Below are 13733 nucleotides of genomic sequence, written 5' to 3'. Positions count from 1 at the left end.
TCAGAAAATTAGTTGCATTTAAAATTAAGGAGAGGGTGACTGAAAACCTTGAAAACTCTCAGCTGATCTGAGAGAACCAACATGGATTTGTAAAGGTTAGGTCACGCCTGATGAACCTGACTGAATTTTTTGAAGAGGTGACTAAGGTAGACAGGGCGATGTCTATGCATGTTATTTATATGGACTTCCAGAAGGCATTTGATAAAGTCCCTCATAAGAGACTGTTAGTTAAAGTTGAAGCTGATGGAATTGAAGGCAAATTATTGACCTGGTTAGGAAATTGTCTGAGTGGCAGGAGATGGAGAGTAGGGATAATGGCAGGCACTCTAATTAACAGAATATGACTAGTGGTGTCCTGCAGAATCTGCTGGTGCCTCAACTATTCACCATATTTATTAATGACTTAGCTGATGGGATGGAAAGATTGATATACAAATTTGTCTGTCACAAAGATAGGTGGCATTGTAAGCTGTGCAGATGGAAGTGTAAAATTACGAAGAGATATTGATAAAGTGAATGGGCAAAACTGTGGCAATTCAGTGTGGGCAATGGGAAGTCATCCACTTTGGACCTAAAAAGGATGGAACAGGATACTTTCTAAATGGTGAAAAGCTAGAAACAGTCTCTGAGTCATAAGGTTCCAGGTTCAAGTCCCACTCCAGGGCTTGAGCACAAGATTCAAAGCTGACGCGTCAGTGCAGTACTGGGGGAGTGCTGCACTGTTGAATCTGCCTTCTTTTGGATGAAACGTTAAACCAAGGCCCCATCTGCTTATTTAGGTGGATATAAAAGACCCCATGGCACTATTTGGAAGAAGAGCAGGAGAGTTCTCCCCAGTATCCTGGCCAATATTTATCCTCAATCAACATCACAAAAACAGATTATCTTGTCATTATCACATTGCTGTTTGTGGCAGCTTGCTGTTGCGTACTGGCTTCTGCATTTCCTACATTACAACAGTGACTACACTTCAAAAAGTACTTCTTTAGCTGTAAAGCACTTTGAGATGTCCGGTGGTCATGAAAGGCGCTATAGAAATGCAAGTGTCTCTTTTTCTTTAGTGGAGGTCCAAAGAGACTTGGGGGACCAGGTACAAAGATCATTAAAATGTCACGAACAGGTACAGAAAATAATCAAAATGGTTAATAGAAATGCTAGCCTTTATATCTAGAGGACTAGAATGCAAGGGGTTCAAAGTCATGCTTCAGCTATACAAAGCCCTGGTTAGACCACACCTGGAGTACTGTGAGCAGTTCTGGGCACCACACCTTAGGAAGGATACATTGGCCTTTGAGGGTGTGCAGTAAGTTTACCAGATTGATACCTGGACTCCAAGGGTTAAATTACGAGGAGAGATTACACAAAGTAGGGTTGTATTCCCTGGAATTTAGAAGGTTAACTGGTGATTTTATTGAAGTTTTCAAGATTAATGGGAACTATTAGGTTATATAGCAAGAAACTATTTCTGCTGGTTGGGGAGTCTAGGACTAGGGGGAATAGTCTAAAAATTAGAGTCAGACCTTTCAGGAGTGAAATTAGGAAACACTTCTACACACAAAGGTTGGAACCCTCTTTCGCAAATGGCAATTGATGCTAGATCAGATGTTAATTTTAAATCTGAGATCGATAGATTGTTGTTAACCAAAGATATTAAGGGATATGGAGCAAAAGCGGGTGTATGGAGTTAGGTCACAGACCAGCCATGATTTCATTGACTATTGGAACAAGCTTGACGGGCTGAATGGCCTCCTTCAGTTATGTATTCTTCTGTTTGTATCTCTGCACTCCTCCAATTCTGGCCTCTTGTGCATCCCCGATTTTAATCACTCCACCATTAATGGCTGTGCTTCAGCTGCCAAGACCCTAAGCTCTGGAAATTCCTCCCTAAACCTCTCTGCCTCTCCACCTATCTCCCATCCTTTTAGATGCTCCTTAAAACCTACCTCTTTGACCGAGCTTTTGGTCTCATGTTCCAATATCATCTTATATATCTCAGTGTCAAATTTTGTCCACTAATTCTCCAGTGAAACCTCTGTTTACCTACAGTAAAATGGCTATATAAATAAAAGTTGAGATGGCCAATTTATCAAAGGGGGTTTACTGTGGATCTGACTGTGCTATCATGAAATTAACGCTCCATTTTCTCAGCTCTACAGGTTGCCTAGTTTAATGGAAGCTTCACTTACTGCCCTAATGCTCTATTGTATAAATGCCACAATATATTATCCCTATATGACTGTTTCATTCACTAGTCTTCACACTTCACCATTCCTCCTCAACACAGCAAACAGATTCAGGCCTCCTCCTGAGGTCCCCAGCATCACAGATGCCAGACTTCAGCCAATTCGATTCATTCCGCGTGATATCAAGAAACGACTGAAGGCACTGGATACTGCAAAGGCTATCGGCCCTGACAATATTCCGGCAATAGTACTGAAGACCTGTGCTCCAGAACTTGCCGCGCCCCTAGCCAAGCTGTTCCAGTACAGCTACAACACTGGCATCTACCCTGCAATGTGGAAAATTGCCCAGGTATGTCCTGTACACAAAAAGCAGGACAAGTCCAACCCGGCCAATTACAGCCCCATCAGCCTACTCTCAATCATCAGTAAAGTGATGGAAGGTGTCATCAACAGTGCCATCAAGCGGCACTTGCTTAGCAATATCCTGCTCAGTGACGCTCAGTTTGGGTTCCGCCAGGGCCACTCAGCTCCTGACCTCATTACAGCCTTAGTTCAAACATGGACAAAAGAGCTGAACTCAAGAGGTGAGGTGAGAGTGACTGCCCTTGACATCAAGGCAGCATTTGACCAAGTATGGCATCAAGGAGCCCTAGCAAAACTGAAGTCAATGGGAATCAGGGGGAAAACTCTCCACTGGTTGGAGTCATACCGAGCGCAAAGGAAGATGGTTGTGGTTGTTGGAGGTCAATCATCTCAGCTCCAGGACATCACTGCAGAAGCTCCTCAGGGTAGTGTCCTAGGCCCAACCATCTTCAGCTGCTTCATCAATGACCTTCCTTCAATCATAAGGTCAGAAGTGGGGATGTTTGCTGATGATTGCACAATGTTCAGCACCATTTGCAACTCCTCAGATACTGAAACAGTCCGTGTAGAAATGCAGCAAGAGTTGGATAATATCCAGGCTTGGGCTGATAAGTGGCAAGTAACATTCGCGCCACACAAGTGCCAGGCAATGACCATCTCCAACAAGAGAGAATCTGACCATCTCCTCTTGACATTCAATGGCATTACCATTGTTGAATCCCCCACTTTCAACATCCTAGGGGCTACCATTGACCAGAAACTGAACTGGAGTAGCCATTTAAATACCGTGGCTCCAACAACAGGTCAGAGGCTAGGAATCCTGCAGCGAGTAACTCACCTCCTGACTCCCCGAAGCCTGTCCACCATCTACAAGGCACAAGTCAGGAGTGTGATGGAATACTCTCCACTTGCCTGGATGGGTGCTGCTCCAACAACACTCAAGAAGCTCGACACCATCTAGGACAAAGCAGCCCACTTGATTGGCACCCCATCTACAAACATTTACTCTCTCCACCACCGATGCACAGTGGCAGCAGTGTGTACCATCTACAAGATGCACTGCAGCAACTTTCCAGGCCTCTTTCGACAGCATCTTACAACCCATGACCTCTTCCACCTAGAAGGACAAAGGCAGCAGATGCATGGGAACACCACCACCTGCAAGTTCCTCTCCAAGTTACACACCATCCTGACTTGGAACTATATCGCCGTTCCTTCACTGTCGCTGGGTCAAAATCCTGGAACTCCCTTCCTAACAACACTGTGGGTATACCTACCTCACATGGAGTACAGCAGTTCAAGAAGGCAGCTCACCACCACCTTCTCAAGAGCAATTAGGGATGGGCAATAAATGCTGGCCTAGCCAGCGATGCCCACATCCCATGAATGAATCAAAAAAAAAGGACTGCAACCTACAGCAATTATTTTGTATGAACAGTTCCAGTGTGGGAACGCCCAGGCTGAAAATATAGACCAGCCATGATCTCATTGAATGATGGAACATGCTTGAGGGGCTGAATGGCCTCCCATTACACTAGAAATGACAGGCTGTGTGATTTAAACTAACCTTGGAACTTCAATGAGCTGTGACCCCTTGTTCTATTTGAACTTTAAGTGTATCATATTCACTGTTTTCTTTTTCAGATCTCCCTCCACTGGCTTTAGGATCCTATATGTAGAGAGGGAGAGAGAACCGAACAAATTTAGAGTGCATTGGTGGACTGTGGATTATAAATATCAGCAAGGGACTGTCAATGTGCAACAGATTGTGATGGTGCAGGACGTCTGATGTGCATAGTGTCCCAGATCACATCTTTCAGGGGAAATTAATGAAGCACTATTACACAAGATATGGCATGGCTCAATTTCTGTCTAGTGTCCTGCATCAATCCTTGGGGGAAAAAAGGTCGAGAAGGAATGATAATTAAAGAAGAATGTGAAAATGTATATATTCCTCTGTAAGGAAACTAGGAAGCATTGTAGAGATTTACTTGATCCTTGAAAAGGGAATGTGCAAAGTACAGTTAAAAATGCAATGCAGTATCTGGTGATGTTGATAAATCATTCACTTCAAGTTCTAAACTATGCTTGAACTCACTACATCATTACTGCAGTTATAATGCTAGTGATAACATGTCATTTCTTTACTGTTGAACTATATACTCAATGCCTACAACAGCTGAATTGCTCATGCCCGCATTTTAATGGTGTTTGATGTGCAGCTAGTTTTTTTATTTGTTTGAACTATTTCTATAAACTGACTATAAATAATTCTGTATTGCATAACTGCATCTGTTCTTTGTGATGACATTAAAATAAAGTTTCTATATCTCGAGCCTCCCAAAAGAGGTGGTGGTCCTGTCTTTCATTATTTTTATCATATGCCATGATCATCTCAAACCATCACTCTGTTGTTGAAATGAAATGAATCTCAAAGCTTTAGAGGTGATCACAAATAATTTGCATGGTTATGTTTCTGGCCAAGTTGTATTCTGATTTCTACACATGTGAGTTCATAGATGTTTGGATTATTCTGCTCATCTGCACATCAGGGGCTAATGACTCATGCACAGAGTATATTTAATGATCGATCCATTTTGCCGTCGTGTCTAATGTTGATTTTGGAATTTGACATGGATTTAACTTTTTGAATGTTTTGGTTGCAGGCTCCCAGTTTATGTGCAAGTCTCCAGCTATCGCAGATATTGTGGTCCTTGTGGATGGTTCCTGGAGCATTGGCCGACTTAATTTCCGCCTTGTACGGCTGTTTTTGGAGAACTTGGTTAGTGCTTTCAATGTAGATTCTGACAAAACAAGAATAGGTGAGTCTATCTTCCGGCAACGGCGTGTAAATAGCGGGATAAGTTTGCTTTTTGTGCTTTAAAAACTGCGCGGGATTCTGTAACCCAGGGTTACAGTATGGAAAGAACCCATCATTGCCTGTACTGCCCCAGCCCCCCTCTGTCCCAGCCTGAACTATGCATTCCCGATCTCATTCCCCTGCTCCTAGAGCTTGCAGGTCTCAATAATTTGCATGGAGACTTAAAGGGATGCAAGGTCACCTTGGACACTGGAGAAAATCAAATGCTGTCTCATTGGCAATGAGTTCAATAGGACTGATTATTGGGCGGGGCCTTTAAATGGTGGCCAATACGATGACTGCAGGTTATGTGATGCCCTCTGAAGTCAAATTTCTACCCCAAAGTATTTGTTCCAAGGATATTGGTATTTTGTAAAATTAATACTATGTTCTCACAATTGCCACTCATTTCCCTCCCTCCCTGGTGTTTGGAATGGATTTTTGTTTTGAAGATAACTCAGGTTGGTGGAAGGTGAGCAGGAGACGGGAGGGGGTCAAGCGGAGGGGTCTTGATCAATTTCTGGTCCCAATTACAATGAAGTTCACTAAATGCCAGTGCCAACCACATGCCCCAATAGGTAGGTATTGGGGCAGAGCAAGGGAATCGGAAGGTCCTGCAGCAGCACCTTATTGAGGGAGGTGTAGTAGCATGGGGAATAAATAGGAAGTGGGATTTACAGCAGGCAACAGTGCGTGCAAACACATTAAAACGTGAAAGCATTTGAGGTGCGAAACCGTTAAACGACTACCCATTAAAGCTATCTCCTGAAGCAGTGGCTTTCTCTGACTGTAGCTGAGGTTCATTCTAATTGTCTCCAGGAATAGCCACTCCCCTATTTGTAGCCCCCATGTTTGGTGGATCGGGTCAGGAACTGGCAGCAGTCAGGCTATCAGAAGCAGGGGGACGTAACACGTGTCTTTTAGCCACCAGCTTCCGTATCTCTGTGAGCCTCCCCTACTGCTGGCACAACTTATTTTCTCTTGATTTGGGGCCTCGCTACCGATCCTGTTTTAATTGCAAATGTGGCAAAGCACAAATCATTGGCACTGTGTTTTTTAATTATATGGAATTTACCGCCTAGAAACAGGCCAACTGGTCTGTGCTGGCATTTAGGTTTCACAAGAACGTTCATCTCACCCTATCCCTGTCTCCCTCATGTGTTTATCTAGATTCTCCTTAAATGTATCTATGTCAGTCACCTCAACCACACCCTGTGGTAGCGAGTTCCACATTCTAATCAGGGTTGTTTCCCCTAGCTGGGGAATCTAGAACACTGGGACACAGTGTCAAGGTAAGGGTCAGATATTTAGGACTGAGATGAGGAGAAATTACTTTACTCAGAGGGTTGTGAGTCTTTGGAATTCTCTACCCCAGAGGGTTGTGGATGCTCCAACATTGAGTCTGTTTAAGGCTGAGATAGATAGATTTTTGGTTTCTCGGGGAGTCAAGGGATTTGGGGAGCAGGCGGGAAAGTGGAGTTGAGGCCATGATCGTATTGAATGGCAGAGCAGGCTCGAGGAGCTGTATGGTCTACTCCTGCTCCTGTTTCTTATGTCCTTATGTTAAGTTTCTTGTGAATTTCTTATTGGATTTATTAGTCACTACCTTATATTTATTGCTCCTAGTTCTGGTCTCCCCCGCAAGTGGAACCATCTTCTCTGTCTATCCTATCAAACCCTTTCATAAATTTAAAGACATCTATCAGGCCACCCTTCAGCCTTTTCTTTTCCAGAGAAAAGAGCCCCAGCCTGTTAAATCTTTCCTGACAGTTATAACCTCTCAGTCTGTTATCACTCCTCAACAGTCTCTTTTCCTGGAGTCCACCATCCTCCAACTAAGAGGCTGTGTATAGGCTATTCAGACAAAGTTATTAGTACTTCTGCTGTCAGAAGAAGTCCAAAAATCATACCGACTACTTTCTAATGGCTCTTCCTGCACATAATGAACAAACTCATCCTGAGTTCACTGCCTCTCCTAGGAATGCTGACACAGCCTGAGGCTGAGTTAGAGAGTAATGTTCCAGCACTCTAATCACCCAACACATTAGTACTCTAGCCCTCTGGACCATCGGTTTTATCTTTCCTTCTAAAGTTGTAATATTTGCAGGGTTTCACTATTTCACAAAATCTTACAGCACCAATTAGTCCCACTCCCCCTTCTCTTTCCCTCAGCCCTGCAAATTCATCCTTTTCAAGTATTTATCCAATTCTCTTTTGAAAGTTACTATTGAATCTGCTTCCACCGCCCTTTCAGGCAGCACATTCCAGATCACAAAAACTCGCTCTGTAAAAAAACAAATTCTCCTCCTCTCCCTTCTGGTTCTTTTGCCAATTACCTTAAATCTGTGTCCTCCGGTTACTGACCCTCCTGCCAGTGGAAACCGTCTCTCCTTATTGACTCTATCAAAGCCAATAATAACCTTGAATGCTATTAAATCTCCCTTTAACCTTCTCTGCTCTAAGGAGAACAACCCCAGCTTCTCCAGACTCTCCACATAACTGAAGTGCCTCATCCTCAGTTAACCGGTCTCCATTAAGTTGGCAATGAGCTCACTAAGTTTGGATTGAGATCCCAGGTTAGGGAGTGCTGCCCCTAATCATACCCAGTCATATCTGCTCAGAATTGGAATGAATGGGGACATGTTAAGGATAGGATTGGACTTGGTTGTATTGACTCCTCCAGTCAAATAGCTCACTGATGGTCAGATGGCACAATAAGAATGGCAATAACTACACCAAGGTAGTAGAGCAAAGCTCAGTTAAAACCTAATTTTAAAAAGTTCATAAACATGACATTGAAGTTTTTCCTTTGACGCTTTAATAAATTTGTTGTCTTTATTTCAAGAAAAATGAAACTGTTCAGTTAAGCTAAAGCGAAATATTTTAAAAGGCACGGGAAATGTTTAACCTTTTTGACAATAGCAGTATTTGGAAACGATTCATGTTGGTCTCCAGAAATGTTTTAAGCAGAGCATGCTTGTGTATATTTCACATTAGTCAGATGAAATTGCAGGTAAGTTAAACGGGTGAATTAAAGGCCTCTTTTTTTAAAAAAAACTAACAGCTGTTTCATTGAGAAAGGGCTGGGTTTTAACAGGTTTATTTAATACCCAATGGCATTTGTTCAAAGATCTCACAGAGTAGTATATTTCTGTACCGCACAAATATGTTCTATTTTTTCGAACTTGTCATCCCCTTGTTTCAGGGTTGGCTCAGTACAGCGGAGACCCAAGGATAGAATGGCACCTGAACCAACACAGTACAAAAGAAGCTGTACTGGACGCTGCCAGAAATCTTCCTTATAAGGGCGGGAACACTCTTACAGGTACCATTAATTGTAAAAAAAATACTATGCAAAAAAAAAACACCAAAAAGATGCGAGAAGTGCAAGTCAGCCAGCATCACAGACTTGGGCACAAAATCTAGGCTGACACTCCCAGTGCAGTACTGAGGGAGTGCTGTGCTGCCGGAGGTGCTGTCTTTCGGATAAGATTAAATCAAGTCCCCATCTGTCCTCTTGGATGAATGTAAAAGAAACCACAGCCACTATTTTGAACAGCAGGGGAGTTCTTTGTAGTGTCATGGCCAATAGTTCTCCCTCAACTAACATCACTAAAAACAGATTATCTGATCATTTATCTCATTGTTGTTAGTGGAAGCTTGCCATGCGGAAATTGGCTGACACATTTCCTATATAACAACAGAGACTACTCTACAGAAGCACTTCATTGGCTGTAAAGTGCTTTGAGGTGTCCTGCGGTTGTGAAAGGTGCTATATAAATGCCAGACTTTCTTTCCTTTTATAATGAAACAGTCGAGAGGAGTCTGAGAGCTATTTATTAGGAACAAAGAGAGACTTGAGCAAAATGACGTAATGGGTTCATGATGAGTTTAACAGCCCACAGATGCAAGCCTTCAGTAAGCTGCAGAGAATGCTATAAAGGTCCACAGACAGCGAAAGTAGGTGTTCTGCCATTCTCAGTCAATTTGCTGTTGTATTGCTTGTAATAAAGGGTTACTGTTAGGCTAAAGTTTGTATTTTGCATGTTTGACTCAAAAATGAGTTAAGGTAGCTGGACACAGTTTTAGCAAAACTCTAGTCACATTAACTCTGAGATCTCTCTGCTCCTCCAATGCTGTGCATCCTTGATTTTAATTGCTTCACCACTGGCGGACATGCCTTCAGCTGCCTGGGCCCTAAGCTCTGGAATTCCCCCCCTAAAACTCTCCACCTCTCTACCTCTCTCTCTACCTTTAAGACGCTCCTTAAAACCTACCCCTTTGACCAAGCTTTTGGTCATCTGTCCCTAATAGCTCCTTATGTGTCTTGGACTCAGATAACGAGGCTGTGAAGCACCTTGGGATGTTTTCACTATGTCAAAGATGCTATATAAATGCAAGTTGTTGTTGTTAACAGTAAATGAACTTGCATTGATACATTAACTGAATCAGTCGAAGAGGGGACATTCACTTTGCTGAAGATTCTAACTATTGCGGAGAGTGAGTCAATATCTGGCTGAGTGAAACTGCTTGGCAAATGGTCTAGCCAGTGTCTCACAGACTCAGTGTGGGATGCTCAGCGGCAGAATGCTGAACGTTCTGTATCGTTATTGCAATTGATGGATTCCTGCCCAACCTGTGAACCAAAATTTATTTGGTCAGCGTTCAATTTTAAGCATTGAACCTCAGGATGGATATATTGGCCTTGGAGGGTGTGCAAGCACAGATTCACTAGAATGATACAAAGGCTTAATTATGAGGGATTATAATTATTAGGGATGGGCAATAAATTCCTTGCCAGTGGCGCACACATCCCAAGAACAAATTTTTTAAAAGGGCAGGTTGCATAAATTTGGCTTGTATTCCTTTGTGTTTAGAAGATTGTGGTGTGATCTAATCAAGGTCTTTCAGATGATAAAGGGATTCGATACAGTAGAAACAGAGAAAGCTAAAATTAGAGCCAGGCTGTTCAGGGGTGATGTCAGGAAGCACATCTTCACACAAAGGCTAGTGGCAACCTGAAACTCTCTCACTGAAAAAGCTGTGGATGCTGGAAGTCAATTGAAAGTTTCAAGACTGAGATGGATAGATTTTTGTTGGGTATGGGTATCGAGGGATATGGAGCAAATGCAGAGAAATGGAGTTGAGGTGACAATCAGCCATGATCCGATTCAATGGCGGAGCAGGCTCGAGGGGCTGAATGGCCTCCTCTGTTGCAATGCTCCCACAACCAGTACTGCAGCAGAATGTTGGCGTGCAACCATATGCAGTTATGTACTTTCTGAACCCCATTCATGGGGGACTCTGGAATTCTTTGTACATATCCCTTCTGCGTATGAAGGACGCTTAGCCTTAGTGCCGAAGCAATAATGCAACAATGGACTATGGGGCAATTTAAGGGTTATATGGAGGCCCCAAGACGATGTAGATTCTCCCCACAGTAACTAGGTTGTGGAACTGGCAAGTGATGAGACTCATGACGACCTTAAGGGAGTCCATTAGCCAGCCCAAATGTTTTAAGGATAGTGATGTGCATTGTAGACTTAGGGTGCATTTACCCTCTAAGTGTAGTGCCAGTGGGAAGCAGATATATTAGACAAATCTGAGATAAAGATTCTTCAATATCCTGTGCCTTCAATCACACTGCAAACTTCAAGGCATTCTTATTTAGGTCACCAAGATAGGTTTGCTATCATTGAGCACCAAAGAGACCTTACCTACCAACTTGACCCTTTCCAAGCCTGTTAAACACAGTTCTAACTTAAAAAATACTTCATAGCAAAAAAACCATCAAAAACGCCAAAGGAGCAGCAACACTTGGCAACACTTCCTCAGGTGGTTAGTTATTTCCTAAACTGATATGGACAATTGCCAACACATTTTGTGGAGCGATTTCAAACACATTGATATAAGCAGCCTGTGAATTAAGGTTACAAATTTTGTTTTTTTTGCTTCCTTATCGTGTAATACCAAAATACTCCCTGGAGAAAGAACATAATTAAAATCTGTTTTTGCTAAGAACTACAAAGTTTAATCACACAGAGTTAGTTGCAAAACGGTCTAGTTGGAGTCAGGAAATTTATGGATATTGGCATAAAGGATAATTCTGTGCCTAATTGTTTGGTGCAGCCCCTTGCTGCAGATTATACTAAAAGAAAAGAAAGCATTTCTGTGGCGCCTTTCATGGCTGCCGGACGTCCAAAAATACTTTGTAGCTAATGATGCACTTTTTAAAAAAGTGTAGCCACTGTTGTAATAAGGAAACATGGCAGCCATTTTGAGTACAGCAAGATCCCACGATCAGCAACATGATAATGATCAGATACTCTGCATTAGTGACGTTGATTGAGGGGTAAACATTGGCCAGGACACCAGGGAGAACTCCCCTGCTTTTCAAAAGTCCTATGGAATCTTTTATATCCGCCTGAGAGGGTTGACGGGGCCTTGATTTAATGTCTTATCTGAAAGACAGCACCTCCAACAGTGCCGCACTCCCTCAGTACTGCACCGAGAGTGGCAGCCTAGATTTCGTCTTCTGTCAGAGGCAACATTTGGTGCATGGAGTTATCACACAGCTGTATGAAATTCTACTGATCAGTTAGGATGAAGAGGTGTTCAGTGGGATAGAAAGTTGATATTTTTGTTCCTAAATGTTGGGAAAACCCCAGTTCAAAACTTGATACTCAAGCTGTCAGTCACTCGAGCCCATGTGTTGTGTTAGGTCTGAGCTTGTTCCCTTAATCCCACTGTGGAATATTTCAACTGCGGGAGAGTGAAGGATATAAGCAGAGGAAAATAGGTTACATTGTCCTGTCTCATGCCTTGTCAGATGATCACAATGTTGTAATGTCAAGAATTTAAGACGGCAGCCCAAAGATGTCTGACCTCACCATCGAAATTGGTAATCCTTGGAAACCCCTAACAAAATTCCTGATCAAATTAAGGTGTTAACCTTGGCTCTTTGGTATCACTTTTACCTCAGTGTCTCAGGCTGTGAGATCAACCCTTTCTCCAGACACTAGAGCAGATAATCTAGCCTGACACTTCAGAACAATACTAAAGGGAGCACTGGACTGTCTGAGTTGCTGTCATTTAGGACTGCATGTTAAACTGATGCCTTATCTACCCCTTTGAGTAGAGGTAAAAGATCTCACAGCACTGTTCAAAGAAGAGCAGGGAAGTTCTCCTGATGTCCTGGTTCAACATTTGTCCCCAAACCAAACAGATTACATGGTCATTTATTTCATTTCTGTTTGTGGGACCTTGCTGTTCACTAACTGGCTGCTGTGTTGGGACACCCTGAGGTTGTGACAGGTGCTATATAAATGAAAGTTCCTTCTTTAGCCACACACGAGTTCCCATTCTCCCATTGTGTGATATTTCTCTGGCCGCGAATATGAATAAAAGTTGGGTACAAGTATGAAATGAATTCTGCTCTTTTATGCTCACACAATATTTACACTCATTATCAGTGGATAAAAATAGGCCCATTAATCCTTCCACTTTTCCAACTGTGAATACCTTCAGTTGTTTAATCATTAGCTCTACAGAATGCGTTTTCCACCTTGAAGAACACAAAATGATATGCATCTAATGAAACCACTGTATTATTAGATTTCTCTTGTTAACAGAAGGCCTGGAGTGCAGTTAAATAGGGTCAGGCTCGCCGAAGCCAATCAGCCAGGCCTTGGCAAGAGGGAGGGAAGGTCGATCACTAGGGCACGTGGGGGTCTTGCACTGGGGGCGGCCATGGGCCGCTGGTGGGGGCCCTTCCATGGGGCACAGAGTGCCTGATCAGGAGGGTCCCCAACCCCCAGCAAGGCCACAGGGAGGCAGCCAGATTTTACTGGGCGGCCTCCCAGGTGGCGGTGCCCATCTGCCATGGTATTTTACCAGCAGCGGCGGGAAGAGGCCCTTAAGCAGACCACCCCCACCCCCACAGCCTCCCAGCCTGCTCACCATGGGGGTGGGGGTGCCGTCAATTCTGGCATCTTCTTTACATATACCCTATCAAACCCCTTCTTAATTTTACAGACCTCTATCAGGCCACCCCTCAGTCTTCTCTTTACAAGGGAGAAAAGCCCCAGCCTGTTCAACCTTTCCTGATAGTTATAACCTCTCAGTTATGGTATCAGCCTTGTAAATCTTAGTTGTACCTTTTCCAGTGCCTTCTATATATTGTCTGTGACATAGAGACCAGAATTGTTCACGGTAACTCCGTGTGGTCTAAACAAGGTCTGAGACAAGTTTAATAAAACTCCTCTGCTTTTCAATTCTATCCCTCCAGAAATTAGCCCCAGCGATTGGTTTGCTTTTTTTTTTAATGG

The 13733-nt window shown here is 43.2% G+C and overlaps 1 protein-coding gene across 5 annotated transcripts in view; it reads left to right on the top strand.

Annotated features, from left to right (window-relative positions):
- col14a1a (collagen, type XIV, alpha 1a) overlaps nt 1-13733 on the top strand; it is a 369066-nt gene that overhangs the window by 225859 nt on the left and 129474 nt on the right. For all 5 annotated transcript variants that reach the window (XM_068032559.1, XM_068032558.1, XM_068032557.1 and 2 more), the window contains exons 6-7: nt 5213-5368; nt 8612-8731. In XM_068032559.1, coding sequence (XP_067888660.1) covers nt 5213-5368; nt 8612-8731 — 276 coding nt within the window. The remainder of the gene's footprint in view (nt 1-5212; nt 5369-8611; nt 8732-13733) is intronic.

Source organism: Heterodontus francisci, chromosome 5, assembly GCF_036365525.1.
Source record: "Heterodontus francisci isolate sHetFra1 chromosome 5, sHetFra1.hap1, whole genome shotgun sequence".
NCBI classification, from domain to species: domain Eukaryota; kingdom Metazoa; phylum Chordata; class Chondrichthyes; order Heterodontiformes; family Heterodontidae; genus Heterodontus; species Heterodontus francisci.
This window is presented reverse-complemented; position numbering and strand designations above follow the sequence as displayed.